Below are 4,784 nucleotides of genomic sequence, written 5' to 3'. Positions count from 1 at the left end.
CTTGGTTTGTATGTAGTGCTGAGGATCGAACCCAGGCCGCACACATGCCAGGCAAGCACGCTACCACTTCAGCCACATCCCCAGCCCTAGAACCACATATCTTTTAAATGCCAGATTTGAACATACCTGCAATTATTTCAAAGAATTATATTTTGCAGGAAATCTACAATAGTGCGTTTTAGTCAGTATGACTCAAATAATGTCATTTGGAAGACTAGATTTGATCAATGTAAATAAGAGGGAGAGAGTGGTCTGAGGTAAACTTGGGTTGAATAAATTTAAACTAGCATCTTTACTTCTCAGAGAATTTACTAAATTTTCAAGAGGAATATAGACTATATAAAATTTTCCAACCATGAAATTTGTTAAGTAGAATTTTATGAACATACCAATAGATGACTTTCAATCAACGACATCATTAGAAATCCACTCTTTATTCCACTCTGAGAGAACTGAAGAAACACCAATTGTTATGATTTGGATGTGATGTCCCCCAAAAGCTCACATGTGAGACAATGTAAGAAAGTTTGAAAGAGAAATGGTTATAGCCTTGACCTAATCAGTAAATTAATCCCTGATGGGATAAACTTAGTAGTACCTGAAGACAGGTGGGTGTGGCTGGGGAAAGTGGTTCATTGGGGGCATGCCTATGGGGTATATACTTTGTATCTGGCCAGGGGAGTCTCTCTCTCTCTCTCTCTCTCTCTCTCTCTCTCTCTCCCTCTCCTTCCTAATCACCATGTGAGCTACTTCCCTCTGCCACACTCTTCCGCCATGATGCCTCACCTTGAGCCCTGAGGGATGGAGCTTGCTATCTATGGATGGATAGCTCTGAAATTGTGAGTCCCTACATATTTTTCCTCCTCTACAGTTGTTCTGGTCCAGTCCTTTAGTCACAGCAGCGAAAAAGCTGACTAAAACACCAATTATCTACCAATGACAGCTTACCTTAGACATCCTTGCCCAAACAGAAAATGGCCCTAAAAAAATAACATCCCAAGTACACAAACTTGACTTCTTTTTGTTTTCAGTGATGTACCTTCTATAACAAGAGTATTTTCTCCCCAAGTGGTTGAAGAAGTAGAAGAAACATGATCCAATGGAGCAGGGAAATTACACCAGGGTGAAAGAATTTATTCTTCAAGGATTGACCCAATCCCGAGAGCTGAGCTTGCTCTTATTTATTTTCTTATTTTGTGTGTACACAGCAACTGTGATGGGGAACCTCCTCATCATGGTCGCTGTGACCTGGGAGTCCCGCCTTCATACCCCCATGTACTTCCTGCTCCGCAATCTCTCTGTCTTGGACATCTGCTTCTCCTCCATCACGGCTCCTAAGGTCTTGGTGGACCTTCTGTCAAGGAAAAAGGCCATCTCCTTCAATGGGTGCATCACCCAGATGTTCTTCTTCCATCTCCTTGGTGGGGCAGACATTTTCTCCCTCTCTGTCATGGCGTTTGACCGCTACATGGCCATCTCCAAGCCCCTGCACTACGTGACCATCATGAGTAGGGGGAGATGCACTGCCCTCATCGTGGCCTCCTGGGTGGGGGGCTTCATCCATTCCATCGTGCAGATCTCCCTCTTGCTCCCGCTGCCCTTCTGTGGACCCAATGTTGTTGATGGCTTCTACTGTGACGTCCCCCAGGTCCTCAAACTCGCCTGCACTGACACGTTCGCTCTTGAGGTCTTAATGATTTCCAACAATGGCTTGATCTCCACCCTGTGGTTTGTTTTCCTCCTTGTGTCCTACACAGTCATCCTGACCATGCTGAGGTCACACACCGGAGAGGGCAAGAGGAAAGCCATCTCCACCTGCACCTCCCACATCACTGTGGTGACCCTGCATTTTGTGCCCTGCATCTATGTCTACGCCCGACCCTTCACTGCCCTCCCCATGGACAGAGCTGTCTCCATCACCTTCACTGTCATCATCCCTGTTCTGAACCCCATGATCTACACCCTGAGGAACCATGAGATGAAGTCAGCCATGAGGAGACTAAAGAAAAGACTTGGACCTTCTGAAAAGCAATAGATGCTATGAATTCCAGATTGGAAAATAAGAACTGAAAAAAATATTTCCTTATGACACAATAGAAAGTTCCCTTCAATATACCATCTTGAGACCAAATTTTATCCTTGCTCCACAGCGGAGTCCTCTACTAAGTCTTCCCTGAGACAATCACCTCTGTAAGTTTTTCTCTGGGTGAGACTGATGGCAAATTAGAGCTTCACGTCTATAAACTGTCAGCTCTTAAAGGAACTCAAATGCTTATACCATCCAAATACCTCATCTTACAGGTGAGGGAATAGAGTCTAAACAGAAATTATCTCTTGACTTTGGAGTTGTGGTAGCATCATGTGTTGCCTAGGAGATAATTAGTAAAATGACTTCCAGGGACAGAAGTAAAGTCTATAAAACCCAACTACTTCTCCTTATGTAGAAGTTGGTCTTCCATCACTAACCTTGGAGAATTTGGTTTCAGTTTTTCCTTTGCATAAGATGAGGGAAGTTTCATGTTCTAACAAAGATTTCCTAGTTAATGAATGGCAGAGGCAAGACTCTCAAACCCTCAGCTGAGTGCACACTCTACTGTCCCTGCTGCCTCTGATAGGATTTGTCAGAATCTGAAACTACCTCACCTATATTAATGTCTCCTCTGTTGTAGTATCGTGAGAGGCACTTGTTGGTCCTTACTTCACAAAAGAGGACATATTGCAAGACTTCAGACTCCTGTAAGAATTTCAATGTCATTTTACAGTCATTCATTCCTGAGCAGACCTCCAGGAAGAAAGGAATCCTATCCCACCCGCATCTCTAGAACATGCCTGGCTCGCACATGCCCAAGAAATAAAACCTAAAGAAGAAAACCGACTTTCCATCATTCAGGGACTGATCAGCTAAAGATTACAAATCTGCCCATTCTCTTCATTCTTTATAGGATTCTCTTTAGCACCTCTTTAATAGAAGGAAGAAATATCATTTGATTCTAGTCAGTGTCCGAGAAACCTATTTGTTAGGCTGAAATTGGAAATGAATTAAAATTTGGACTGGATATGTTGATTGGCCTGCAACAACTCAGTTTAATCTGCCAGGTGTCTAGTATAATGGAAGGGAAGTAAAGAAACATTTGTATGGTGTGATCTAGGAGGAAACACAGGCAAAGGGAATCTGCTCTAAACAAAGCCCTTCCCAACCATCTGTGTCACTGCCTACTGTCTCTCCCTTGTTCTGACCTCAAATTTCTGCTCTTGAGATATTTCAAATATTAGACACGGTTCACAGAGAACGTGCCACAACTTTAAAAATTATATACAGCTCCAGGGCACAGCAACCTCAGCTTCCAATTATAGTGTTGATGGTCACAGCAGGGCATGGGAGGGGATGTATTTCTAAATCCACTCTCAGCAGGACCTCTCGGGGGATTGGTTTTGGTTATCTTATGGGACGATTCATTTTAGGTGAACTTATGGAAGGCCCAGGTATCCTTCCAGAGTGGAGGAGAAGTAGCACAGGAATGCTTCAGTGGAGGGACCCAAAGGGGATCAATCCAAGCCCAGGACGTCAAAGGTAGCCTGAGGGACCCAAGCACAGAAAAACAGACCACTTCAGCATGGTGGCCTAGGCAAAGCCAGGCAGGCACGATCAACAAAATCCACATTTTCTTATATTTGATCCTGGACATGTGGATGATTTACTAAAGTTGAAAGACTTTTTTAATATTTTTTTTTATTTTTTAGTTGTAGTTGGACACAATACCTTTATTTTACTTATTTATTTTTATGTGGTGCTGAGAATTGAACCCAGGGCCTTGAACATGCTAGGCAAGCATTCTAACAATGAGCCACAACTTCAGCCCAAAGGATTTATTTTTTTAATCTGTGTTTGCTGCTTTCCAGCAGCTGCCAATTCCTGTCTAGAGCTAAAATTGTTCACCCTATTTCTGACTCTGTCCTTGAATTTTGTATCCACTTGCCCATGAACAAAAACTCCAAGAACAAATCCAACTTCTCTTTGAACTAGAGTACAGAATCACATCTGCCATGCCCAGGATGTGCCTTTGTCTATCACAATAGTAGATATTTTCTTTCTTATAAATCATTTTATTTTTTAAAAGCATACTTTTCATAAAAATTAAGCTTCCTTCTTTATACTTTTTTGCTAAGCTTATTCTACATTCAGTCTTCACTTTCCAGAGGAAAAAAAACAAATTGAGAAGTAACAAAAGATATTTATTTCATATAAGTACAAATATATATATATATATATGGTGTGTGTGTGTTTTCTATCTATATACATGTGTTTACTTTCAGCATATATTTAATTTTTTCTCCACATATTTTATTGGTGCATTATAGTTTTACGTTAATGATGGGATTTGTGGTTACATATTCACACATGCACACAGTGTAACAATATAATTTGGCCAATATCCCTCCCCAGCACTTGCCCCCTTCCTTGTCTCCTCCCTTCCTGGTCCCTTTCCTCTATGATCTCCCTTTGATTTTCATGAGCTATCACACACACACACACACACACACACACACACACACACACTTTCTTTTCCTTTTCCTCTTTGGCTTCCACATAAGAGAGAAAACATAGGGCCCCTGACCTACTGAGTTTGGCTTGTTTGGCTTAACATAGTGGTCCCAAGTTTCATCCATTTTCCCGCAAATGCCGTAAGTTCCTTTTTATCTATGGCATATATTTAATTTTAAAATGCATACATACACACACTCTCTATATTGAGACTATCTCAGGATACCCACAGTTTCCTAAG

General features: G+C 41.8%; 1 protein-coding gene across 1 annotated transcript; it reads left to right on the top strand.

The window, feature by feature from the left end:
• The first annotated feature begins 1,099 nt into the window (after positions 1 to 1,099).
• On the top strand, positions 1,100 to 2,035 carry LOC114100078 (olfactory receptor 4D9-like). Its single transcript, XM_027944691.2, has one exon. It carries the CDS (start codon positions 1,100 to 1,102, stop codon positions 2,033 to 2,035), a length of 936 nt encoding a protein of 311 aa, XP_027800492.1.
• The last annotated feature ends 2,749 nt before the right edge of the window (positions 2,036 to 4,784 follow it).

Source organism: Marmota flaviventris, chromosome 9 (assembly GCF_047511675.1).
Source record: "Marmota flaviventris isolate mMarFla1 chromosome 9, mMarFla1.hap1, whole genome shotgun sequence".
In the NCBI taxonomy this organism is placed as follows: domain Eukaryota; kingdom Metazoa; phylum Chordata; class Mammalia; order Rodentia; family Sciuridae; genus Marmota; species Marmota flaviventris.
The sequence above is the reverse complement of the archived record's forward strand: the minus strand, read 5'-3'. Positions and strand labels throughout refer to the sequence as shown.

What these genes read in the sequence shown, in the direction of transcription:
- LOC114100078 (XM_027944691.2), top strand. Translation starts at nt 1,100, where the DNA reads ATGGAGCAGGGAAATTACACCAGGGTGAAAGAATTTATTCTTCAAGGA.